Source organism: Adiantum capillus-veneris, chromosome 12 (assembly GCF_014529385.1).
Source record: "Adiantum capillus-veneris isolate H3 chromosome 12, ASM1452938v2, whole genome shotgun sequence".
Classification (NCBI taxonomy): domain Eukaryota; kingdom Viridiplantae; phylum Streptophyta; class Polypodiopsida; order Polypodiales; family Pteridaceae; genus Adiantum; species Adiantum capillus-veneris.
In genome coordinates this window covers 156,866,775-156,893,222 of record NC_140942.1, presented here as the reverse complement: position 1 = coordinate 156,893,222, position 26,448 = coordinate 156,866,775, and the positions used below count along the sequence as shown (strand labels likewise).

The following is a 26,448-nucleotide window of genomic DNA, read 5'->3' as shown; positions in this document are numbered from 1 at the left end:
GGCTTCTTCCTCGTCGACTTCCTTAGAAAGGGGTGATCCCCACAGTCTTGGACTACAACATGCAAGGCTTTGTGTGGCCAGAAAGCACCACGCGTTCCCCTTTTCTCAAAATAGGTACTTAGCTCTGATGCCAGTGTAAGATAAGGGAAGCTAGAGCCTAAGAGTCTACCACCCAACAACCCATTATATAGCAAAGCCCCTGGCCCTTTGCCCTAGTTGGTGGACTCCCCTTTCCACACCGCCTAGCCCGGCCCTGCGCTTGTCTAGTCCGCCCTTGCCGGTGTCTTGACAGCTCAAGCGGCTAAGCTGCTCCAACTTGTAATCAACATATCTACTGGTTGGGTATTCCGATTTCAAATCCAAAACTTGCAATGTTTTCCTCTTTCCTTGCTCTTTCAATTAACAATAATCATTGTAAATTTTCTTGAGGTTCCCCACTACGCGTTTTGTTACCATATACATTTGGTAGTGATGTGTGTGAACACACTTAGGACCACTGGGGCCTTTTTCCCTCTTTAGAAGGTTTTTTCCCCCGTGCATTGCATATACGCCCATCATTCTAGGGCTGTCTATCTTTCCATTGCCACTAAGTAAACCACTCTCTATTGTGTGCCTGGAGCTTCCTTTGTCTTCTCCAAGTTGTGTGTATTTTCCTGCAACCCTATTTCTAACAATTGGTATCAGAGTAGGTTGAGTCCTCTCGGGCTTAATTGCCAACAGCTCCAACACACGCGTGCTCACTTTCTCCGATTTCAATGAGCTTTGACGAGCATTCGCAGGTCGACAAAAATTTTGGGTATACTCGAGCTCAGTCTTCTCACATTTCTTACTCGGGCTCATTTCGACTTCCGTTTCCACTATAGGCAGTACTTCACATGCTAATTCCTCATTTTGCACATAATTTTTGCCAGTGCCGTTTCTTGCATAACAGGTTCTTATGGTCTTCTAGGATTTATGCTATATAGCACATGTTGTTCCCGCTTTTTGTCTCCTCTTTTCGGGCAATTTTCAAATCAGGTGCAACATTTACCATGGCTGACTTTAACACAGATGTGTTCAAGATGTTTGCTGTTGAGGACAGATTGGATGGGGTCAATTACCCTATATGGACTTACATGATGCAACATGTCTTGTGTCGAAGGACGTCTCAAATATTGTGCAGGGCATTGATGTACGTCCTGGTTCTGAGGATGTAGGCGATGTTGAGGATGTTGAAGGTCATGCTGCGAGGATTGCTGCTGTTAGATTTGTTTTTCCTACAGCTGAGCACGCTCATTGGGATTTGAAAGATGTGCAGGCTCATGCATTGATTGCCTTGTCTGTGAAGCACACTATTACTCCTCACATTCGTTCAACAAAATCTACCAAACATGCTTGGGATATTCTGGATGGTCTTTATGCAAGTCGCAATGAGGCTAAAATTGCATTGCTGCGTAAAGAGTTGGAATCAAAGATTATGCATGAGGAAGATGATATGGACACTATCCTTGCTGGTGTCAAGGATATCTGAGCAACTTATTTCTGCAAGTGAAGTCATTTCAGACAGTTCCCTTGTGCAGACTGTTCTTGATGCCTTGCCACATTGTTACCAGACTTTTGCTAGTACTTGGAGACTTATGACCCAAGGAAATCCTGAATTTGTCAAGTCTGATGCATTGTGCACATTGTTGTTGCAAGGTTACTTGCTAGAAAAAACAGGACTAGACAGCCTGCAATTGAACAGGCTTTAATTGCTTCTCAAAGAAAGGGTGGTAACAACAATGTACCCACTTCTTATGGTTATTCTGCGAGTGGAAAATCACATATACCGAATGCTTCTGATGGTAGCAATTCATCTGAAAGTTCTGGGAATAAGGGCAAAAAGAAGATGCGTTGCCATTATTGTAAAGCTAGTGATCACTTGATCAAGCAGTGTCCTAAGTTGAAGGCCAAAGAGGCAAAGAAGAAAGAGGGTGGTTCCACTGCAAATGTTGGTTCCACTACAAATGAAGCTATTGTTGAGTCTTTAGTGAAACGAGACTATGATGATGATATTGATGCAGAATGGGCTTTTAGTGAAGAGTGTACCTATAATCTTGATGTCCATGATGCATGCATGTCAGTTGCTGCAAATTCACATGCGTGGTATTTTTACAGTGGTTCTACAAAGCACATTACCTCACATCATGATTTGTTCACCTCTCTCGAGTATGTCCCTCATGGGAATTAGTCACTTGTGCCAACAATGCCTCTTATCGAGTTCAGGGAGTTGGAAAGATTGTGCTTACTACTGCAAATGGCAGTTCTTTCACACTTGTTGATGCACTTTATGTAATTGGAATCAACAAGAATCTTTTGCTGTATTTGCAGTTGCTAGACTTGGTCTTGTAGTCAAATTTGTGGAGGACAGATGTACAGTACATGATCTTAGTTTTGGTGATGGCATCTGGCATTTTATGCTGTGGGCTATATAAGCTCAATTTGTACGACAAGTGTGGGCAAAAATTTGCAAATGCAGTTGTGGATTCAAAGGCTATTTCAGATGCAAAACTTTGGCATGCAGGTTTTGAACATCTGAATTTTGCCGGTTTATTGCGTTTGCAGAAATCTAATATGGTTGCTTCTTTGCCGCCTCTTGAAGCACTTGTCAAACATGTCTGCGAAGGTTTTAATTTGGGTAAGATGCAGTGTTCTAAGTTTCCAAAGGATGGTTCAGTTAGGGCCACATGTAGGTTGCAGCTTGTGCATAGTGATGTTTGTGGACCCGTGCAAACTCCATCCTTGGGAAATTACCTTTACTTCGTGACTGTCATTGATTATTACTCCAGGCATGCATGGGTATTTCCTCTTAAAGCGAAGTTCGAAGTTTTTTATGTGCTTCAAACAATTTTTGGCTATGGCTGAAAATGTCTTGAAATGTACTTTGGGCACCCTCCGTTCCGATCGAGGGGGGAGTATATGTCTCATGAATTTAATGCATTTTTGGCTAGTCGTGGGATAAAACACCAATGTACAGTCCTTATACGCCTTAGCAAAATAGTGTTGTTGAGAGGAAAAATAGGTCACGTACAAAAAATGCACAATGTATGGTCAACAGTCAAGCTTTGCCGCATTCGTTTTGGCTTGAGGCCATCATGTGTGCCACTTATGTACTAAACAAATGTCCTACGAAAGCTTTGCAGACTATTACTCCATATGAAGCATGGCATGATACAAAGCCTTCTATTGAGCACAAGCGTGTATTTGGCTATTTGGCATATGCTTTGGTGCCACAAACACAACACAACAAATTGGATGATAAGGTTTTCAAATGTATTTTTGTTGGTTATAGTGTTGAAAGCAAAGGTTACAGGTTGTATCATCTGCAAACAAAGTGTATCTTTGTCTCACGGGATGTTGTGTTTGTGGAAGATTTTGTTCAGGCCTTGCTGTCATGTACTAGAGATAGTAATGTAAGCTCAAAGGACATTTATGACAGCAAAAAGACATAAATTATGATGAGACTTTTGCTCCCACTTGTCATATGACTACTGTGTGTTTTCTACTACAAAAAGGACCTTCTTGGAATGGGTTGCAAATCCAAAAGAAGGACTTTCCATCACCGAACTGTTGAGAGAGTTTGAGCGGCACTATGCTCAACTATCAGAAATAGAGCGGGCTACTTTGGATAGTGAAACAGCCGAATTGTTCCTTCAAGCTGTAGGTCATGAGCTCCAAGAAAAGCTAGAGCTACTCCTTGAAGACAAGAATACAGAACAGGGTCTAAAGGCTGAGTGGAAAGAGGTTAAAGATACAGTCTCATTGCTTGCTAAGAGTCAACGTCGTAGGGACAAGATGGTGGTGAATGGTACTCAAGCGTTGTTTGAGTTCGGCATTCTCCAAAATAAGCTCTCGGATTTGAGTCTCCAGGGCCGTGATCCTTGAGTCTTGGCAAGTAGCGGGATCCTTCTTAGGCGCAGCTGCCACCGCAAGAAAATTCTTGCAATTGTTGGACATTGGTGTGTTGAAAGAGGACATTGGAGCTTCTCGACTCTCTCTTATGTGGGCACGCCTGCACAAGGCTAGGCTTAACTTGTTCAAGTCACGACTATGGGAACAAAATCAAAGCTACTGGATGTTTGAGAAGAGGTTGAGAGTGAAGTGAAGCTTAAGCAGGGGAGAGGCTCTCAACAGGAGAGATTAGCTTGGCTTATGTGCCAACACAAGAAAACTTCACTATTTATATAAGATAGTTGTGTGGTCATGCTTTTGAGGCGATTGACCAAGCTTGTGATATCTTTGTTATGTTCCATTTGCAATTTTTATAGATCTTTCTTTAAGCTCACTTTGCTCTTCTTTTTCCTGGCTCCAAATTTTTTTTCTAGTGCTTTCCATGCAGCCGATGAAGTATCACAATCACCAATAAAGTGCTAATCCTGATGGGACCAATCCCTATGTTGTTACATAATCGTCATGTAGTGCAGTGATTATGATTCCTAATGCCTGCTCGTCCTTGGCTTGATTTTGTGCACTCATAGCTCTTGTCAATTTTTGTGCACGAGTAATAGATTTCAATCAGTGAACGTTGGCTTGACTACTCCCCACAATTGCTTTTTCATTAAGTAGCCTTTCAACTTGGTTTGCCAAGTGTGAAAGCCCTCCCCGTTAAATTTCCTAAGTCAGCCTAGCCATGGAGGGTAGCGGCCTCTTGGGTGTGCCAAGGACATGCCCACACATAGCTAGATTAGGGTTTAGTTAGCGAGAGGTGCAAGTAGTTATGTAAATGACAATGGGTCGTAATGATAATTAATAAATGCGAATTAATCTAATGGAGATGCTAATCACTAACACACAAACGTATAACAACAAACTTAGCTAGCATAACCTAGCGCTTTGATACCAATTGGATTGTGCTAGCTAGGGTGGATGAAAGAGAAACATCGTGCACACAAGTGAGTGTGTGTTGACTAGATTATCACTCAAGCGAATTAGGTTCCAAGATTAATTAACTTGGACTCATAAACACGATGTTGAGTTGTTGCTAAGCCATCACAAGCTCACCATAAACGAGAGAGATGTAATGCAAAATAGAGTTGTGTTTATTCATTCATGAAATGAGCTTTAAGTAGCTCTACAGCCTTGCACCACTGCATGTGAGATAATTCCACCTTTCCTCTCCTTGACTCATACTCTTGTACTCTAGGACAAATCTGACACCATTTGGCTGAGAACGCTTCCAAGTAACAGAAGCCAAAACTTGGAGTGAATTTGACACCATAAACACAAAACCAAGAAATTGGACAAAACCTGCAAAATCTTGGAAAATTGACTAGAATTTGGGGTTTGCCAACTTTTAGTGATCCACATTCAAAAAAAGGTTAGGAATTAGCGTCTACAAGGCATAGACAACAAGATGGCCAAGTCTGATGCCAAAATGCTATCAAAACATGGATCACAATCCATGTGACTGAGAATTGAGCAGCAAGTAGCTGAGACATTTGGAACAACTTTCCCAAAAGGTATATTAGCAAAAACTTGAAAAAAGTTGGTCAAAAGTGCAAAACATCAAAAGCTAGTAAAAAACGGTAAGCAGACACAAAATTCCACTTTTGATTGGCAAAAAGTTATCAAAATGCAAAAAAGTTTTGGGAGTAGACTATTGAAAACATAAGTAACTAGCATGCCTAATTTCAAGTCCAGAGCTGATGGAACATGGATCATGATCCATGTACCTTTTCTGAGTTTTTGGACAAAGACTATACTAGCTTGTAGAAGAGATCGTTTGAGCAATAATCCCAACATCAAGGTAGCCAAAAAGGTTCAAAAAGTGGGTCAAAAGAGGCAAAAACACCTCAAGGCAAAAAAATGCCAAGCAAACCTAGGTTTGAACTTTTGATTCACCTAAGCTAATCAAAATCACACAAAAAGCATATATCAGGGATCAAGGTATCAAGGGCAAGCTATGCACCATGTTTCATCCCATTCTGAGACAAAGGTACATGGATCGCAATCCATGTTTATCACCGACTGAGACCAAACTTGTACCATAGGTAGAGCTAGTCATAAGGAGCCTAGTGGTCTTTTCAAAATTGAATTTGGACTTGATTTGTGGATTTTGCAAGCAAAATAGTGAATTTTCCCAAAAGCGCGATAAAATTTTGTTAACTTCAGATTTTGACTAACATAGCGGTTATAAACTCATAGCCACCAAGGATCTTTTGTACAATTTGTAAGGGCTAGAGTGTGCGGCTTGGAGTGCTTTCTATTCAGGGATTGCGTGTAGCTAACTTTGAGCATCTTCCGGGCTTCCAAAAGTGCATCAAACTCTCACACTGCACGAAAACAGAAAACCTAAATTTTTTGTATGCAGTCAATCTGAGCTGAATATCAGTAAAATGATGACAAAAGTTGTAGAAAGTTTTTCTGTAAAGTTGTAGACCACGTTGAAACAGAGGGAAATCCTATCCAGATTCTTCAAATTTACACTCTACAAGGAGAAAAGAACAATTTGAAAACAGTGCACCGCGCACAAAGGTTTTAGGGCAACACCTTCATCTACACGCTATATTCCACACTGTTTTTTGAGCTTCCACAAGAGTATACATCTCTCTCATACAAGCTCACAAGCTCCCATTGCATTCTCAAAAAGCTTCCAAGCTTTCTTGATCTTTCTGCCGTCGAGAGAGAGCAAGCTATCATCTCAAAGCTCTTGTCACCGCCATGCTCTCCACGATAGCCATGCACTCATATACCAATTGTGAGTGCATGAATGTGGTGTGGGTGCAGAGAGCAAGAAAGGGGGGGGGGAGGAGAGAGAGAGAGAGAGAGAGAGAGAGAGAGAGAGAGAGAGAGAGAACACATGATGTGGGTGGAGTAGCTCACCATGATGTGTGTGTGAGAGAGCCTCTTATTCTTCTAACTAGTAAAGAATAAGGTGTGTACAAGTGATGGTGGTCATACATCTCTGGTGCGTCCAACCAAGGTAAGAGTCACATCACCTTTACCCCAACAATCACATCAAAGAATAAGGCATCTACAAGTGATGGGTGGTCGGATGCCTCTGGCACGTCCGACCGAGGTAAGAGGCACACCATCTTTACCCTAACATCATATTGGCCAATTTTGTGTTAAAATATTAAACATTTTAATAGAGAGCTCTATCTCCATTGGGACATCGGCAGGATCCACTAGTTCATAGTCATCATCATCATCATCCAAGGGGTCCTCATCATCCCCCTCAACGATGTCGGTCTCCATAAAGTCTGGCTCATCGTCTAGAGAAAATTCATTAGGGTTGGTGGCCTCTTGGCCTCTACGGATGCATTGGGTCCAAAGTCGGCTCTACGAATGTGGAGGGCATTTGCGGGTCATCGATGAACACACTTTGAAATAAGAGAGAACCTGGTATCTATGGAGTAGTTAGCATACTTCTTTCCTTAAAAAACAAAGTTTATCACCCCCTTTGAACCGTAGCCATCAAAGGTGACATAGGGTCTATGTTAGAGTTCTTTGGCTCCAAACTATACCTCAAAGACTCGATTAGTCTCTCCAAAATAACTCTTGCTCTACTACTCATTGCACATGTGGCCAATCTCTCCGGAGTAGCACTTAATGCCAATGAGAAAGACGGTTGCATCCCTAGGTTAACAATCTGCCCTATGTCCATAGTGTCGAGCAACCACCCTCCTAGCTTTGGTGAAAAGCTTCCTAATTAACACTTCAACTTAATTTACTTTGCCTGGCAATTTAGCAGCAATAACATCAAAATGAGTAGCATGAAAAATGTTATAAACTTTAGCCATTAGCTAGACACTTTCCAACACCCATTAGAGTCATTCCTACACTTCTACATCCACACAACCATGTAGCCTAAACTCCTTACTAGCTGGATTACCATATGATGTTACCATATCATGTATAATTGTTTTCTCTATAGGAGCTATGACACCTATGCACGGAAGGTGACATCACTCTTGCACTAATTGTGCAGTCAGCTGCTGGGGCTTGCCATGCAGATGAAAAATTCCTTGGCTATCCTTTGTAGCTAGGTCCTACAGAATTAATAGGGTGTGAGATTGTCCTTGTGCCCAATCAATGAGCATGTATTCGAGCAAGCCTCTGCACTCTTGTGAGATGGTGTGATCGAGTACAACATACTAGACCTTTGTAAAAGATGGATCATGCTCACATAAGCCATGCAATGACCAAGAAATCATTCTTGAAGACTACAAGGCTTAATTCATTCGTTTGTGGCATGCGATTAAGTGCATCCACAACTACATTATATTTACCTCTTTGGTAACATATCTAAATTTCAAACTCCTGTAGGATCTCGACCCACTGAGCTTTTCTTCCCTTCAATTCATTCGAACTTAAAAGCCATTTTCAAACTTTCATGGTGGTTTAGAATTTTACCTTTCATGGCGGTAAAAGGTGGCTGCAATGGGTCTTTCCCCCAATAGTGGTAGAACATAGGTAAGTACCAATGACGGTGGGTTTCAACGACGACGGTGTACGGGAGAATCCACATGTTGCACGAGGTGGCTAGGTTTGATGACAACGTAGAGAAATGGTGGCAGTTGTGGCTGCACTAGCTGTGGACCACAACCCCTCGTGGGCATCCTGTTTGCAGCATCTGGGACCTGCTTTGCAACCGGAAGGGAACAACAGTCGGACACGGCTCTTCTCGACATTGACTATTTCCGTACATAAGCAATTTTCAAGTCCTCATTTGATTCCTTTGCACAATGGCTCTCCCCACAGTGTTTTGCCTCAACCCTCGTGAAGCCTCAATGTTGCCTGTGGTGTCTGATACTGATGTACTCTCTGTCGGGGATCTTACTAACTGTCTCACTGATGCTTTAACTTCTGATCCACTGATTAAGGGAGCGCATAAGGTCACTATCCCTACTGGAACTATGGTGTCACAAGTGTCTGCCTTCAAAGCACAAGCTATTGTGCTCTATTTCACTGGTAAACTGCCATCTCTAAATGAAATTGCTGGCTTTTTAGATCAAGGCTTCAAAAAGGCTGTAGTAGATAAAGTTTTTTACGACGAATCCGGTCTATATGAAGTTTTGTTTTTTTTTCTGTTGAAGATCAAAGGGCATTTCAAAATGCCTTCACCATTATTCTTTGTGGACAGGTTGTCCATGTTTTTCCATGGCAACTGGTCAAGCAAATCAAATAAGAGTTGCTATTCAATTGTCCTGTTTGGGTTGAGTTCATTGATATGCTTGCTTTTTATGGCCTTGCATCAAGGATCTAGCTGCTTCTCTTGGCAAAGCGTTGTTCTCCCCCACCATTAACTGCCCTAACAGAAATAGGGTTTGTGTGATGTGGAATACTGACAAGGTTATGCCAGAAACCATGGAAATAGAACTAGAATCTATTGGAAGACTGGTTATTTATCTCAAGTGGAGCAATCTCTTAGGATCCTGCTACCGTTGTGGACACTTGGGTCATTTTTCCAGAAATTGCCCCACTCTAGCCAAAGGAATAGTGGACCTCATCCCCTCCTATCCAAGTAGTAAGCATATGGTGCCCAAAGAGCAAATATTTGGCAAATCTTCTCCAGCTAGCTTGGAAAGGTCTCCTCAACCTCCACCTCAAGGAGGAACCCCTGAGTATGCTGCTCCTCCTGGGAGATATAAAGCTACTCTCCAAACCACAAGGGGGAAAAACAGCTCCCATGCAGGGAACCAGGCATCTTCAATACCTTCTTCTTCTTAAAAAAATGCTAAACAATCAGAAAAAGGGAAAAGGGTTGTAGATAATGAGGGATTTCAGCTCTCCAAGAGGACCTTTAGAACTCGACCAGGGATAACTGGTTATGCTTCTCCAAATGTCTTTGATGTCCTGCAGGACATCCCTTCACGAGACACCTTGGTTGCAATTGATTTAGTGATACTTCAGCACTCAGTTGCAAAAGATGATGTCCCCCACATAGGGAAATCTCATGTTAACATAGAGGTGGATATGACAGATAGCACTAGTGATGAGGAGACTCAAATTGTCATGGACACCCCTATATCCTAGATGAAGATAGCATCCTTTAATGCTAAAGGGTTGAGCCACCCTTCAAGGCTTCTAGCTTTCCACAACTGGCTACTGCAAGCTGATCTTGATATTTTCTTGGTTCAAGAACATAAAATGCATGCTAAAGCAGGTCTAACTATGCATTTTAAGGAGTACACATTGTTCTTTGGAGGGAAACCAAGAGATTACTCTGGTACCCTGACCTATGTAAGAAACTCCATGCATCCTCATTGGCTTCTGGATCATCAATCAAGTAGGTGCTCCATTATTCAGGTTACTACTGACCTTGGGCCCTTGCAAATTGCGAACGTATACGATCCTAATGACTCTGCTCAAAGGATACCTATCTGGGACTAGCTAGCTAATATTCAATGGGCCCAGGGAGTTCTAGGAGAGACTTCAACATGGTGCAACATGCTGACCACTCCACAACTCTTTCTCCTTTTATGTCTGCAGTAGAGGGCATTACTTGGGACTTACTTCAAAATTCTGCTGCTTTGATTGATGCTGGAATGCCGCTACTAGACCTTCTCCTGGTTTTACTTTTCACTCTCTGTCTCATCAGGGGTCCTGGTCTAGATTAGATAGAATTTACTTTGTTGGGTCAGATTGGTTGCCCAATTCAGAGAAAATGCACGTGGACCTCGCCACTACCCTTTTTGATCATTTCCCTATTGTTCTGCACTTGTTCAACTCTGATTTGGATAGTATGCATGAATTTGGACACTCCAAGCCATTAATGATAAATAACTCTTTGCTTACTCATAAAGTTTTTAGACAACAGGTTTTGAATGTCATAAATGATGCTATTGTCACATTTGATAATCCTTTGTCTGCCTGGCGCTGCATTGTATCTGGCATGCAACAATGTATCAGGGATGTAGGGAAGTTTGTGACTAAGCAAGGTAATGAACAATTGCTTCAGGCAACCAATATTGCCAGAGAATTAGTTCTGAAAGCTGGTAACAAATGTGCTGTCCCGAGTCAAACTGAACTACACAAACTGGCTCAAGCCAGAGGGGTAATTTTGGAACAGGAGATAGCTCAAACCAAAAAGCAGAGATACTTATGTAGACAATGGGTGATAACTGATGGTAAGGATGTATCAAGGGCTTTTACAAGAAATTGAAGCAAAAAAAGGCAGAGCCTGACAATGTTGCATCATGGGGATGGGCCTCCACTGTGTAAGGGCTCTGAGATTATGGCAGCAACAGTAAATTATTATGATGGTCTCCTGAATGTTGGGCCCGATGTATCACAAGCAAGGGCTAATGCAATTCAAACTTTGCTGCAAGTGGTTGATCCATGCATTGAGAAGTCAACAGCATTGAGACTGGAGCAACCACTTAATGAGGCTAAGATTCTATATGCACTGAAGAAGTTGCCCAGTGAAAAATGCCTTGGCATATGTGGTCTCTCTAAAGAGTTCATGGTTTCTTTCTGGCCAGCTCTGAACAAAACAATCTGTTCATTGCTCAATGCTATCTGGCTCTCTCAATGCATGGATCCTGCATTGAAGCAGGGCATAATCAAATCGATCCCCAAAACTATGTTCCCCAAGACCTTAACAGATTGGAGGCCCATCACTATGATGGGAATATTGTACAAGCTTCTGGCCAAGGTCATTGCCATTAGGGTGGTCCCTAAATTGAGAAAATGCATACACCCAGCTCAAACTGGCTTTGTGGGTGGTAGATCTATCTATGACAACATCTTGACTATCCAATTGGGAATTGAACATGCTATCAACTCTAAACAAGATATGGTGATGTTTCAAATAGATTTTGTGAAGGCTTTTGACACAGTATAGTGGGACTTTGTTACCAGCATTCTAAAGAAAATGGGATTTGGGCCTAGAGTCAGTGAATTCATAAACTTGCTAGGCAGTGGGGCTTTCTCTAGAGTGGTGATCAATGGCAGGCTATCTGAAAAAAAATTCATACTGCTAGATCAGTGAGGCAGGGCTGCCCAATTAGTCCTCTTTTTTTTGCAGTTGCTACCCACCCTTTATATGCATATTTGGATTCTCTGTCTTCATCTGGCTTCTTGCAAACTCTGCAGTTAGGGTCTAAACATATTGTAGGGAAGGGTTTTGCAGATGATACTTTCCTCTTTTTGAAAGCTCACAATGTCAATATTTTGAGATGCACTAAAACCCAAGACTTGTTTGTTCTTGCTGCTGGTCTGAACATCAATTTAGCAAAATCAGCCTTGATTGACATCTCTGCAAGAGAATTTGATGCACTTATTTGGTAAGGTAAAAGGTACCCTAAAGGGCACATCTTCAGGCACTTGGGCTATCCAATAGGAGTGGGAGTCACTCAAAGACAGCTCTAGCAGTGGGTAGTTGAGAAAGTGCAGGTTAAAATAGCAGCCTGGCATTGTACAGAATGGCCCATTCATGTCAGATTAAGAGTTGTTCAATCTGTTTTTGTACCTTACATGCTTTTCTATCTGCCTCTCTTGGACTGGTTTGACAAAATGTTGCAGAAGTGTGTGTCTTTGATGGCTAAGTTTTTGTGGAATGCCTCTTCAGCTGTTGCAGCTATGGTTGCCTGGCATAAAATTGCACAGCCTTATTCTAAGGGGGGCTGCACATCATGGATTTTAAGATACATGCATAGGCTAGAAGGGCATATTTGATAAAACATATGCTTGAAACTGACACTCATTAATCTATTTGCTTGTGGAAACTGATAGATTCTGTTGTGGTTTACTTTCATGGCACTTGGCACACGTCTAGCTGGGCCAAATTGTTTACTGCTGCTCCAATTAAAACTGGTTTTGACATGTCTACTATGCTTGTGAGATCTTGGAAAAAGACTTGCTCTGTTTTGTTATGGAAAGGAATCAGGTACACAGGAAATTCATTAGGAGCTGAAAATGTATTTTGGAGCTTTCTTTTTAAATCTCCACATGCCAAATTAATGGGGAAGTCTGCACTTTCCCTTTTTAAAAAGGGATAGTGCAAATCAATCAAGTGTTGGACTCTGACTTGCAGTTGAAACTGTTTTCTGTTGCCAGGAGACAATTTAGGCTGGCCAATCATCAGAGAGGATTATGGCATCAGCTTGGAGCCCAAGTATACAACTTGGAAGTGCTGGGACAACCAAATGTTCAAGACAGGCACAGGGACTGGTTATTGCCTGGTTATGCAGCTAACTCGTGGAACTCCCCATCCTCAGTATTCTATGTAGCAGCTATGCCAAGTTCATGTATATCTGAAAGATGTAATAAACAATGGTCCTTACATATGCAGGCAAAATGGTGGGACAAAGTGTTATTTGCTATTTGGTCCATTCCTAATCATTCCTAACCAATTCAAGTTTAAGTTCTTCTAGTGGAGAGTCTGTACTGGGGTGCTCCCCACTGCTTTGAATCTGTCTAAGAAAGGCTTCACCAATGGTAAATGTAATGTATGTAACAAGGATGAGTCGGTCAGACATGTATTTTGGCATTGCAAACTTGTATCTGAATGGTGGAAATGGTCAGCAAGTATGTGGTCAGATGCTTGGGGGGTACAGATCACAAAATTCAAATTGACTTTCTCCAAATTTAATAGTCACCAGGAATCAGCCTTGGAATTTTCCATCCAATCCTTCAGAGTTTGGTTTCTGTGGTTCATATGGTCTATGAGAAATGCATAGGTCTTTGAGGATGTCTCTAAGTTCAATCATACAATTCCTTTTGTCTGTCATCAAGGATAGGATGGCAGAGGATGCACTAGTATTGCATGACAAAAGCCTGAGAGAAAGAGTGCTTCACATTATTGGGAAGTTGAAGGCTTAGCACCTTCAACATGATATTGTAAATATGTAATATAAAACTTCCCCCCCAAAGAGAGAGAGAGAGAGAGAGAGAGAGAGAGAGAGAGATAGTTCTATTATCATCCTCGGAGGTCCAATATGACCTATGGAACCAAATGAACATGTCACGTGGTGTGAGTGGAGGTCATAAGTGATTCTCGATGCTCAAAAATGGCTGAAATGAGCGTCGCAATAGAGAGTCCACATCGTGGTTGGGAGAGAAAGGTATGTAGGGAGAGCTCATGGTTGAATATATGGGGAAAAGAAGACCTAATGTGGTCAAAAGCTGAGAACTCAAGTAGTGTGTGGTACTCACTCTCTCGCACTTGACGAGGGCATAAGGTGCAAAGTCGATGAGACTCCTCGCCAATGCCCCAACGTTCTGTCTCGCAGCGTAGAGAATGGGAGCTAAGACGAATGGAGGCAATGGTGCAGATTGCACTCAACGGGATGGGCTCAAGGATGTAGGGATGGGTTCGGTTACCTCGTTCAGAGAAGAAGAGAGATTTGTAGTTTGGGGCAACGTGTCTGGTGTAATGGCTGAAGCGAGAACCTCCGGATTTCTCCCAAGCCGTGATACATTGGCGTTGTAAGAAGGTCTCATTAACTTGGGAGTCGATCGGCGCATCCTTGACCAAGTGACATGCATCCCATCTTCCAAACCATTTCTTGATGTCAAGCATCCACCCCGAACTTAGTATTTTGCTCTTGCATGTCTTTTGGACCTTTTGACTTGCTTCATATGCGATTCTAGGAAGTCGATGCAAAGGGCTATTTTGTGTTACCATATACATGTGGTAGTGATGTGTGTGAACACACTAGGACCGCCGGGGCATTTTTTCCCTCTTTAGGAGGTTTTTTTGCCCCGTGCATTGTATATACACCCATCACTCTAGGGCTATCTATCTTTCCATTGTATACTAAGTAACACACTCTCTATTGTGTGCCTTGAGATTCCTTCATCTTCTCCAAGTTGTGTGCGTTTTTCTGCAACTTTAAATCCAACAATTGGTATCAGAGCAGGTTGCATCCTCTCGAGCTTAGTCGCCAGCTGCTCTAGCACACGCTTGCTCACTTTCTTCGCTTTCAGTGAGCTTTGGCAAGCGTTCGCAGGTCGACAAAAATTTCACGGTAGCTCGTAGAGCTTAGTCTGCTTAGATTTTTTATTCGGGCTCATTTCGGCCTCCGTTTCCACTACAGGCAGCACTGCACAAGCTATTTCGTCATTTTGTGCAGAATTTTTGTCAATGAAGTTTTCTGCATAACAGGTGCCTCATAGTCTTCTACAGTTTGTGCTATATAGCATATGTTGTTCCCACTCCGTTTCTCCTATTTTCGGGCAGTTTTCACATCAGGTGCATCATTTACCATGGCTGACAACAACACAAATGTGTTCAAGATGTTTGTTGCTGAGGACACGCTGGATGGGGACAACTCCCCTATAGGATGCAACATGTTCTTGTGTCAAAGGGCGTCTGGAACATTGTGCAGGGCATGGATGTACGTTCTGGTTCTGAGGATGTTGAGGATGTTGCAGGTCTTGCTGCAAGGATTGCTGCTATTAGCGTTGTTTTGCCTACGATAGAAAAATCTCGTTGGGATGTAAAGGATGCGCAGGCTCATGCATGGATTGCGTTGTCTGTGAAGCGCACCATTGTTGCTCACATTCGTTCAACAAAATCTGCAAAACAGGCTTGCGATATTCTAGCAGGTCTTTATGCAAGCCGCAATGAGGCTAAAATTGCTTTGCTGCGTAAAGAGCTGGAGTCAAAGATTATGCATGAGGAAGATAATATGGACACTTTCCTTGCCGGTGTCAAGGATATCAATGAGCAACTTATTTCTGCAGGTGAAGTCATTTCAGACAGTTCCCTTGTGCAGACTATTATTGATGCCTTACCAGATTCCTACCAGACTTTTGCTAGTACTTGGAGACTGATGACCCAAGGAAATCCTGAAGTTGTCAAGTTTGATGCTTTATGCACATTGCTGTTGCAAGAGTCACTTTCCAGAAAAAACAGAACTAGGCAGCGTGTAGTTGAATAGGCTTTTATTGCTTCTCAAAGAAAGGGTGGTAACAGCAATGCGGCCACTTCTTATGGTTCTGCTGCAAGTGGCAAAACTTATGTTCCAAATGCTTCTGCTGGCAACAATTCGTCTAGAAATTCTGGTGATAAGGGCAAAAAGAAGATGCGTTGCCATTATTGTAAAGCTAATGATCACTTGATCAAGTCATGTCCTAAGTTGAAGGCCAAAGAGGCTAAGAAGAAAGAGGGTGGTTCCACTGCAAATGCTAGTTCCACTACAAATGCAATCCTGTTGTCCATGATGCATGCTTGTCAATTGTTGCACATTCACATGTGTGGTATTTTGATAGTGGTGCTACAAAGCACATTACCTCACATCGTGAATTGTTTACCTCTCTTGAGTCTGTCCCTCATGGGAATTCAGTCACTTGTGCCAACAATGCCTCTTATCCCGTTCAGGGAGTTGGAAAGATTGTGCTTACTGCTGCAAATGGCAGTTCCTTCACACTTGTTGATGCACTTTATGTACCTGGGATCAAGAAGAATCTCTTGTCTATATCCGCACTTGCTAGACTTGGACTTGTAGTCAAATTTCTGGATGACAGATATACAATTCATGATCTTAGTTTTGGTGATGAAATTGTTGCATCTGGGCTTTTGTGTCATGGGTTGTATAAGCTCACTTTGTATGACAAGTGTGGACAAAATTTTGCAAATGCAGTTGCAGATTCAAGGGCTATTTCAGATGCAAAACTTTGGCATGCACGTTTTGGTCATCTGAATTTTGCCAGTTTGCTGCGTTTGCAGAAATCTGATATGGTTGCTTCTTTGCCGCCTCTTGAAGCACCTGTCAAACATGTTTGTGAAGGCTGTATTTTGGGTAAGATGCAGCGTTCTAAGTTTCCAAAGGATGGTTCAGTTAGAGCCACATGCAGGTTGCAGCTTGTGCATAGTGATGTTTGTGGGCCCATGCAAACTCTGTCCTTGGGAAATTACCTTTACTTTGTGGCTTTCATTGATGATTACTCCAGGCATGCATGGATATTTCCGCTTAAATCGAAGTCCGAAGTTTTTATGTGCTTCAAACAATTTCTGGCTATGGCTGAAAATGTCTCGAAATGTACTATGGGCACCCTCCGTTCCGATCGAGGGGGGAGTATATGTCTCATGAATTTAATGCATTTTTGGCTAGTCGTGGGATAAAACACCAATGTACAGTGCCTTATACACCTCAGCAAAATGGTGTTGCTGAGAGGAAAAACAGGTCACTTACGGAAATGGCACAATGTATGGTCAAAAGTCAAGCTTTGCCGCATTCTTTTTGGCTTAGGGCCATCATGTGTGCCACTTATGTACTTAACAGGTGTCCTACAAAAGCTTTGCAGTCTATTACTCCATATGAAGCATGGCATGATAGAAAGCCTTCTATTGAGAACATGCGTGTTTTTGACTGTTTGGCATATGCTTTGGTGCCACAAACACAGCGCAGAAAATTGGATGATAAGGCTGTCAAATGTATTTTCGTTGGTTATAGTTCTGAAAGCAAAGGTTACAGGTTGTATCATCTGCAAACAAAACGTATTCTGGTTTCATGGGATGTAATGTTTGTGGAAGATTCTGTTCAACCCTTGATGTCATGTACTAGAGACAGTAATTTTAAGCTCACAGGACATTTATGACACTTTTTTGCCTCTTTTCAGTGGTGGAAATGCGAATGTAAGTTCCAATGAGGCAAATGTACAGCCTATGGGGGTTTTTGAAAATGTTACAGATCAGCCTATTATACTGATGCAGATGTACATGATGTACTTGATGAGGAAAGGGCTGAAAATGGCAGGCTAGAGGTATGCCAAAATAGCTAGTGCACACTTTGCGTGACAGTAAATTGGATGCACCTTTGTCCAGTCGTACTCGTTCAAGCTCTCGCCATGCATCAGATTGTTATGCTTTGGCTGTGTCTAGTTTACATGATGTTGAGGAGCCTCTGTCTTTTGATGAAGCACAGAATTCAGAAAATTGGATGGCTGCCATGCAATCAAAATATGATGCACTTATAGAAAATGACACATGGAATTTATGTGATTTGCCTCCTGGCAAAAAGGCCATTGGTACGAAGTGGGTTTACATGTTGAAACGCAAGCCGGATGGTGAGATGGATCGCCATAAGGCTCAACTTGTTGCAAAGGGTTATGCACAACAAAAAGGCATAGATTATGAAGAGACTTTTGCTCCCACTTGTCGTATGACTACTATGCGTTTTCTATGTGCATTGGCAGCTCATTTTGGTTGGATGCACATCAATCAGACATTGTTACTGCTTTCTTGAATGGTGACATATTTTGAGGAAGTTTATGTAACGCAGCCTCACAGTTCTGTTATAAAAGGACAAGAGGACAAAGTGTGCAGATGTAAGAAGGCTTTGTATGGGTTGAAGCAATCTTCTCGTGCTTGGTATGAGAAATCTGACACTCATTTGGTCAAACGAGGCTTTCGTAACAGTCCAACAGAAAGCACATTCTATGTAAAGCGTGAGGATGATGTACTTCTCATTGTGGTTCTTTATGTCGATGATTTGCTGATCACTGGACCAAATGAGAGACGTATTGATGAATTTAAGGCTGATTTGAATGCTACTTTCAAGATGAAAGATTTGGGGCTGTTGCATCATTACTTGGGTATACAGTTTAAGCCGTGTGATGGTGGTATTGCCTTGTGTCAGAAAAGTTACATAGAGACATTGCTATGTAAGTTTAGACTTGAGGATTGCAAACCTATTGCCATTCCCATGGAAACAGGTTTGAAGTTGAGTCTACATGATGTTGTCAATCCTGCTGATGTCACTCTTTATCAAACTGCTGTTGGCTGCTACATTTATGTATGCAACACAAGGCCGGATATTCAGTTTGTAGTCTCACAGGTCAGCAAATTTATGCATAGCACAGGGTCTAAGCATTGGTAGGTTGTCAAGAGGATTTTCCGCTACCTTAGCGGCACTTTACATCTTGGCTTGTTTTATCCCAAGGGGGGATCATTGCCGCCAAACTTACATGCTTTTTTGGACTCAGATTGGGCTGGTTGTTTTGACACACGAGTGTCCACAAGTGGTTTTTGTTTCATGCTTGGCAGTTCATGTATATCATGGTTGAGCAAGAAGCAACCTACTGTGGCCACTTTGAGTTGTGAGGCTGAGTACATGGTAGTCTTCACAGCTACGATCGAGTGTGTATGGCTCATATGCCTTATGGCTGATTTGGGTGTTGGACAGGACACTACCAACACTATCTACACTAACAGTCAGAGCGCATTGGCAGTTGCAAGGAACCCAGTTTTTCATGCTCGCACAAAGCACATTGAGGTGCATTACCACTATGTCAGGAAGAGGCTCTCAGCAGGAGAGATTAGCTTGGCTTATGTGCCAACATAGGACAACCTTGCAGACCTTTTCACAAAGGCATTGTCTCGTGAGAAGCTTGAAGCTTTCCGCAAAGCTTTGGGCTTACTCCCCTTTGTGGACTGATCATGTCCTTAGGGCATGGCACTTCCCTTTACTCATGTGCCAGCTCTCGTTCACTGCATCACTCCAGGGGGGATTTGTTACCATATACATGTGGTAGTGATGTGTGTGAACACACTAGGACCATCGGGCATTTTTTCCCTCTTAGGAGGTTTTTTCCCCCGTGCATTGTATATATGCCCATCACTCTAGGGATATCTATCTTTCCATTGTATACTGAGTAACACACTCTCTATTGTGTGCCTTGAGCTTCCTTCGTCTTCTCCAAGCTGTGTGTGTTTCTCTGCAACCCTAATTTCAACACGTTGTGTCTTAAGCATGTACTCCACAACCCTTTGCATGCCCAAGACCTCAATGGGAAGCGATCCGGACTCAAGAAGTAAGAGCATGTAGGGTGTTTGTGTCTTGACTTGGAGAAATGTGGTGAGAAAATGCTTTTGGACATTCTCAAACTCTTTCCAAGTAGACTTCCCGATGCTTCCACCACACACCTCCACTCCATAAAGAAGCACCGGTGTCACCAATGTTTCAAAGAGGTACTTTTTGAGAGCCCAACACTTGATCTCTCCAGCATTGCACATGTTCTCAAATGCATAATCAACCCTCTTTCCGGCTTCCAAGCGACGCATTGCACAATCCTTGCATTTATGATTGGATGGAACCTCAAGGCCAAGGTACTTGAAGTGATCTACCACTTCAAGTTTCTCATTGTATGGATTTTCATCATTGAGGGTCGTTACAAGCATAACTTTGGTTTTGGATCCATTCATGATCAGCCCGCTATGTAGGCAAAAGCGTTCCAAGACACTCATAAGCTTTTGTGAATCTTCTACAGTATGTGCCAAGAGCACTACATCATCGGCATAAAGCAAAAACATGATCACCACATTTCCGATCTTAACCTCTTCTATGCTTTCTTACTGCATAAAATCAAGAACCATGCATTCCAATTCATCAATGAGTAGCCCAAAGAGGGTTGGGAAAAGTGGGCATCCTTGTTTGACACCAATGGTTTTTGCAAAAAATTCTGAAACTCCATCTCCCATATGTAATCGACATATCATTTTTTGGTAGATGCGAAAGATTGCATGCATAAATTCTCTCGGCACTTGAAGGCTTTGCATACGTCTCCAAAGATTTCCTCACGGTACCATGTTGAAAGCTTTCTTGAAATCCACAAAGCAACAATACAACACTTTTTCCTTTCAATCGAGACTCTTCATAAGAACTCGAAGAGTGACAAGGTGATCAATAGTGCTATGATGCTTTCGAAAACCTACTTGGCCAAGCGCATGTTTGCCATTCTTTTCAGCCCATTCACTTATCTTCATCTCCATGATACATCCAAATAACTTTGCCATCAAAGAACCAACCATTATAGTGCGATAGTTGTTCACATTGTTTACATCTCCTCCTTTGTGCAAAGATTTGATCCAATTTGCACTCCAATCATGAGGCATGCCATGATGAAGTGCAAGGTTGAACATATCGCATATCCAATATCGTGTTTCCTTGCTTGTCCATTTAATCATTTCAGCCTTAACACCTTGAAGGTCCCCTGCCTTGCAAGTAGCAAGTTTCTCAAGCGCGCGGCATACATCTTCAATGGTAAAGAAGGGAGACATAAATGGAAGGGAGCTACAACACTCCATCTTATCAACATTGGGTTGCTCATAGAGGTTCTTGCAATGCATATACATATCCTCAAGAGTCAAATCACCAAAGCTCTCAACGCGCTTGCCTTTTAGATTTTGCCAAAACTTGCCACATGCATGCGCTTTCTCTTGCGCTAAAAGAAGTTGTTTTTTGACTTCCCACCTTCTCCTCTTCTTTTGAACAAGTGCTTTGTATGTGTGTGAACATTCCACGTAAACTTCCTTGTCTTTCTTGCATCCAATCTTAGCAAGTGTTTTTGGGCTTGACTACATTCCATGTCAAACCATTTCTTCTTGGTGCTACCCTTCTTAGACCTTTTGTAAGACATGTGTTTCACTGAAAAACATTCCTTTGCACAAGAGCAAACTTCTTTGAAAAATTTCCACTTGCATTCTAATGTTGGGCTCTCTTGATGCTCTATCATGCTTAACAATTGGTCCACCATATCAGCATATATAAGTGCTCGTTTGAAGTCCAGACGTAGGTACAAATGATTCACATCATGATTGGAGGCTACATGCTCGGGCCGTTTACCACACTTGAGGTCAATACATAACATCCTATGATCCGATTTCAGATTCCATTCACCAAGTGTAAAGCTTTGTATGCATTCTAGAGTGGCTTCCGAGAACAACATATAGTCAATAACGCTATCACCATTGTGCTTTCTACATGTAAAGTCATTGGTGCCTTGCCATAGAGATACACCATTTGCAATGAGCATTCCGGTACTTTTCATAGTGATCCAGTTCTTTTGCATCATTAAAACTTTGATTATACATGTATGAGTCATCCATTCTTCTTGAGACATGCGGCATGTCGACTTGTTGTGTATCGTGTTGTAACGTATTTGTGCGAGCATTCATGTCTCCAAAAACAATGACTTCACCTTGATCCTTGTAATAAGCAATGTCTTCCTCTAGTTCAACAGAGGGTTGATCTCTATCCATATCCAAGCGAGCATAAAAGTTGGAGTCATAGTGAGGAATGTAGCAACTAGCCACAAACATGACTTGACCATTTGGTGGTCTGATTTTCAGCCATAAGTAGCATTTATACTTATCTTCTTTGACAATGGAAACATCTTTCAAACCCTTTTTGGTAATACATGCTATGCCTCCTTGGCCTCTTTGTTGCTTTGCATTTTTGGTCCACATCAAAGAATGCACGTCGTATTTGTCAAATCCAAGAATTTGTTGCGCATCATGCTCCCATGTTTCGACAAGAAGTATCACATTGGAGTCATTGGTAAGCTCATCAATGCCAATTCCCCCATTCCATGGATACGCGTTACAATTCCAAACGCTTATTCGCAAGTGAGAGTTGGTCTCATAGATCATGTGTCCCTATTTATTGGGTGGACTTGCATCCTCCTCAAGTGGCTTTTCTTCTTGAGATGACACCTTAACCTTCTTGCTTCTTTTCTCATATGCTTTGCAACGTACATTTTGTTGCATAAGAGTGCGATCCTCATATACATTACAACCCATTCCTTTGAGGTAGATCCAACTATTGTCAAGGATGATCTTTCTCTTTACCTCATCAGCTATGGTACATACAATAGGTCTTTCTCCCGAGCGAGGGACTCCTTGTTTTCCAACTCGATGTGCACCATAAGCCATGATTCCTGACATACCAAAGTGTATAGCAACAAACTCTTCAATAGCAATCGCAAGAGATTGGGGTGTTTCCATGCTTTCCTCCTTGATTCCACGAATGACGATGTGAGAGAGAGAACACATGATGTGGGTGGAGTAGCTCACCACGATGTGTGTGTGAGAGAGCCTCTTATTCTTCTAACTAGTAAAGAATAAGGTGTGTACAAGTGATGGTTGTCATACATCTCTGGTGCGTCCAACCAAGGTAAGAGTCACATCACCTTTACCCCAGCAATCACATCAAAGAATAAGGCATCTACAAGTGATGGGTGGTCGGATGCCTCTGGCACGTCCCGATCGAGGTAAGAGGCACACCATTTTTACCCTAACATCATATTGGTCAATTTTGAGTTAAAATATGTAAACATCCTAATAGAGAGCTCTATCTCCATTGGGACATCAGCAGGATCCACTAGGTCATAGTCATCATCATCATCATCCAAGGGGTCCTTAACATCCCCCTCAATGACGTCGGTCTCCATAAAGTCTGGCTCATCATCTAGAGAAGATTCATTAGGGTTGGTGGCCTCTTGGCCTCTACGGATGCATTGGGTCCAAAGTCGGCTCTATGAATATGGAGGGCATTTGCGGGTCATCGATGAACACACTCTGAAATAAGAGAGAACCTGGTATCTATGGAGTAGTTAGCATACTTCTTTCCTTAAAAAACAAAGTTTATCACCCCCTTTGAACCGTAGCCATCAAAGGTGATGTAGGGTCTATGTTAGAGCTCTTGTGGCCAATCTCTCCAGAGTAGCACTTAATGCCAATGAGAAAGACGGTCGCATCCCTGGGTATTAACAATCTGCCCTATGTCCATAGTGCTGAGCAACCACCCTCCTAGCTTTGGTGAAAAGCTTCCTAATCAACAATTCCACTTAATTTACTTTGCCTGGCAATTTAGCAGCAATAACACAAAATGAGTAGCACGAAAAATGTTATCCTTGACATAAGCAAGGATAGTGTCCATATCATCTTCCTCATGCATAATCTTTGATTCCAACTTTTTACGCAGCAATGCAATTTTAGCCTCATTGCGACTTGCATAAAGACCATCCAGAATATCCCAAGCATGTTTGGTAGGTTTTGTTGAACGAATGTGAGGAGTAATAGTGTGCTTCACAGACAAGGCAATCAATGCGTGAGCCCGCACATCTTTCAAATCCCAATGAGCTTGCTCAGCTGTAGGAAAAACAAATCTAACAGCAGCAATCCTTGTAGCAACACCTTCAACATCGCCTACATCCTCAGAACCAGGACGTACATCAATGCCCTGCACAATATTTGAGACGTCCTTCGACACAAGACATGTTGCATCATGTAAGCCCGTATAGGGTAATTGTCCCCATCCAATCTATCCTCAACAACATACATCTTGAACACATTTGTGTTGTTGTCAGCCATGGTAAATGCTGCACCTGATATGAAAATTGCCCGAAAAGAGGAGACAAAAGGCGGGAACAACATGTGCTATGTAGCACAAATCCTAGAAGACCGTAAGAACCTGTTATGCAAGAAACGGCACTAGCAAAAATTATGTGCAAAATGAGGAAATAGCATGTGAAGTACTGCCTATAGTGGAAACGGAAGTCGAAATGAGCCCGAATCAGAAATGTGAGCAGACTGAGCTCTTCGAGTATACCCAAAAATTTTGTCGACTTGCGAATGCTCGCCAAAGCTCATTGAAATCGGAGAAAGTGAGCAGGCGTGTGTTGGAGCTGTTGGCAATTAAGCCCGAGAGGATGCAACCTGCTCTGATACCAATTGTTAGAAATAGGGTTGCAGGAAAACACACACAACTTGGAGAAGATGAAGGAAGCTCCAGGCACACAATAGAGAGTGTTTTACTTAGTGGAAATGGAAAGATAGATAACCCTAGAATGATGGGCGTATATGCAATGCACGGGGGGAAAAACCTCCTAAAGAGGGAAAAATGCCCCGGCGGTCCTAAGTGTGTTCACACACATCACTACCAAATGTATATGGTAACAAAACGCGTAGTCGGGGACCTCAAAAAAACTGGCAATGATTATTCTTAATTGAAAGAGCAAGGAAAGAGGAACACAATGCAAGTTTTGGATTTGAAATCAGATTACCCAACCATTAGATATGTTGATTACAAGTTGGAGTAGCTTAGCCGCTTGACCTGTCAGGACACCGGCAAGGGTGGACTAGACAAGGGCAGGGCCGGGCTAGGCGGTGTGGAAAGGGGAGTCCAACTAGGGCAAAGGGCCAGGGGCTTTGCTATATAATGGGTGGTTGGGTGGTGGACTCTTAGGCTCTAGCTTCCCTTGTCTTACACTGGGATCAGAGCTAAGTGCCTATTTTGGGAAAGGGGAAGGCGTGGTGCTTTCTAGCCACACAAAGCCTTGCATGTCGTGGTCCAAGACTGTGGGGATCACCCCTTGCTAAGGAAGTCGATGAGGAAGAAGCCCCATGGGCACGCGGGCTTGGCAAGGAGAGCCACGGGCTCATCAGAGGTGCAAGGGCCTGCTAGTCGCTTCTCGACACAGGGCTGACGCCCATCTTGCATTGCATCGTCCGCCCCGGGCGTTCCAAGCCCCTGCGTGCCCTCAGCTGTTACCACCCTTTCTTTGAGCAGCAATTAAAGCCTGTTCAATTGCAGGTTGTCTAGTCCTGTTTTTTCTAGCAAGTGGCCTTGCAACAACAATGTGCACAATGCGTCAAACTTAACTTCAGGATTTCCTTGGGTCATAAGTCTCCAAGTACTAGCAAAAGTCTGGTAAGAATGTGGCAAGGCATCAAGAACAGTCTGCACAAGGGAACTATCTGAAATGACGTCACTTACAGAAATAAGTTACTCATTGATATCCTTGACACCAACAAGGAAAGTGTCCATATCATCTTCCTCATGCATAATCTTTGATTCTAACTCTTTACGCAGCAATGCAATTTTAGCCTCATTGCGACTTGCATAAAGACCATCCAGAATATCCCAAGCCTGTTTGATAGATTTTGTTGAACGAATGTGAGGAGTAATAGTGTGCTTCACAGAAAAGGCAATCAATGCATGAGCCTGCACATCTTTCAAATCCCAATGAGCTTGCTCAATTGTAGGAAAAACAACTCTAACAGCAGCAATCCTCGTAGCATGACCTGCAACATCCTCAACATTGCCTACATCCTCAAAACCAGGACGTACATCAATGCCCTGCACAATATTTGAGACGTCCTTCAACACAAGACATGTTGCATCATGTAAGCCCATATAGGGTAATTGTCCCCATCCAATCTGTCCTCAGCAGCAAACATCTTGAACACATTTGTGTTGTTGTCAGCCATGGTAAATGTTGCACATGATATGAAAATTGCCCGAAAAGAGGAGACAAAAGGCGGGAACAACATGTGCTATTTAGCACAAATCCTAGAAGACCGTAAGAACCTGTTATGCAAGAAACGGCACTAGCAAAAATTATGTGCAAAATGAGGAAATAGCATGTGAAGTACTGCCTATAGTGGAAACGGAAGTCGAAATGAGCCCAAATCAGAAATGTGAGCAGACTGAGCTCTTCGAGTATACCCAAAAAATTTGTCGACGTGCGAATGCTCGCCAAAGCTCATTGAAATCGGAGAAAGTGAGCAGGCGTGTGTTGGAGCTGTTGGCAATTAAGCCCGAGAGAACGTAACTTGCTCTGATACCAATTGTTAGAAATAGGGTTGCAGGAAAACACACACAACTTGGAGAAGATGAAGGAAGCTCCAGGCACACAATAGAGAGTTTTTTACTTAGTGGAAATGGAAAGATAGATAACCCTAGAATGATGGGCGTA

General features: G+C 42.5%; 1 protein-coding gene across 1 annotated transcript; it reads left to right on the top strand.

Annotated features, from left to right (window-relative positions):
• The first annotated feature begins 8,530 nt into the window (after positions 1-8,530).
• On the top strand, positions 8,531-13,336 carry LOC147446741 (uncharacterized). Its single transcript, XM_086525921.1, has 2 exons — positions 8,531-8,931; positions 13,021-13,336. The coding sequence occupies exons 1-2, from the start codon at positions 8,706-8,708 to the stop codon at positions 13,191-13,193; spliced, it is 399 nt and encodes a 132-aa protein (XP_086382047.1). The 5' UTR covers positions 8,531-8,705; the 3' UTR covers positions 13,194-13,336.
• The last annotated feature ends 13,112 nt before the right edge of the window (positions 13,337-26,448 follow it).

Bases quoted from the DNA above. Each gene is read 5' to 3' on its own strand.
- LOC147446741 (XM_086525921.1), top strand. From the start codon at position 8,706: ATGGCTCTCCCCACAGTGTTTTGCCTCAACCCTCGTGAAGCCTCAATG. The intron at 8,932-13,020 runs GTAAACTGCCAT...TTCTGTTGCCAG, and splicing joins TATTGTGCTCTATTTCACTG to GAGACAATTTAGGCTGGCCA.